This window comes from Myotis davidii, unplaced genomic scaffold (assembly GCF_000327345.1).
Source record: "Myotis davidii unplaced genomic scaffold, ASM32734v1 scaffold954, whole genome shotgun sequence".
NCBI lineage: Eukaryota > Metazoa > Chordata > Mammalia > Chiroptera > Vespertilionidae > Myotis > Myotis davidii.
Window position 1 is genome coordinate 360468 of NW_006285487.1, and position 911 is coordinate 361378.

The window sequence follows — 911 nt, forward strand, 5'->3', positions numbered from 1 at the left end:
AGGAAGGTCATTTGAAGAAGAGTAAGATGCACAGATGTTCAATAATTAGAAGTTTGCTCTGCCCTATAGCGAGGTGATAAAAAGTTATTTCTGGTGACAACTCTTATTACGGGCAAGGCCCCTAATTTAAATTCTTCTAGGTAGTTAAGGGGGGTGGGGCAGAAATTTTTCTTGAGCCTGAGGGGGTCTCGGTTGCCTTTAGCTCAAAATAATCCACCTAGCACAGAGGAACATCTTGGGGTGACTCGTTCTGGTCTCCTATACTCTCAATTAAAACGTAACACGTTGTTCTAGCCAGTTTGGCTCAGTGGATAGTGTCGGCCTCTGGGCTGAAAGGTGCCGGATTTGATACTGGTCAGGGCACCTGCCCGGGTTTCGGGCTCGATTCCCAGTAGGGGGTGTGCAGGAGGCAGCCGATCCGTGAGTCTCTCTCATCATTGATGTTTCTCTCTCTCTCTCCCTCTCCCTTCCTCTCTGAAATTAATAAAAAAAATATTTTTTAAAAAGCCTTGGCAAATAAAATGAAGTTTAAAGGGGACAGGGAGAGGCATGCTGGCATCTCACCATGGCTGGGACACTCACGGTTATTTCTTGGGACCCATTCACAGAGGGGGGAGTGTCCCAGCTCTAAGCCGGTGATGGTGGGTGACAAGTGACCTCCGATAAGGGTGTACCAGTCGGCCCCCCCCTGCCAGGACCTGGTCGCTGCGGCCGGGGCTGGCAGCCTGTTCGCTGTGCCCAGATCTTGCAGGCCTATTGCTTCATCCTGGAGAAGCTGCTGGAGAACGAGGAGACGCAGATCAATGGCTTCTGCATCGTGGAGAACTTCCGGGGCTTTACGCTGCAGCAGGCTGCGGGGCTGCGGGCCGCCGACCTCAGGAAGATGGTGGACATGCTCCAGGTGAGGCCTC

At 52.1% G+C, this 911-nt stretch overlaps 1 protein-coding gene across 1 annotated transcript in view; it reads left to right on the forward strand.

The window, feature by feature from the left end:
- RLBP1 (retinaldehyde binding protein 1) overlaps positions 1 to 911 on the forward strand; it is a 32271-nt gene that overhangs the window by 28599 nt on the left and 2761 nt on the right. Inside the window, 1 exon segment of the mRNA XM_015559170.1 lies at positions 743 to 901. Coding sequence (XP_015414656.1) covers positions 743 to 901 — 159 coding nt within the window.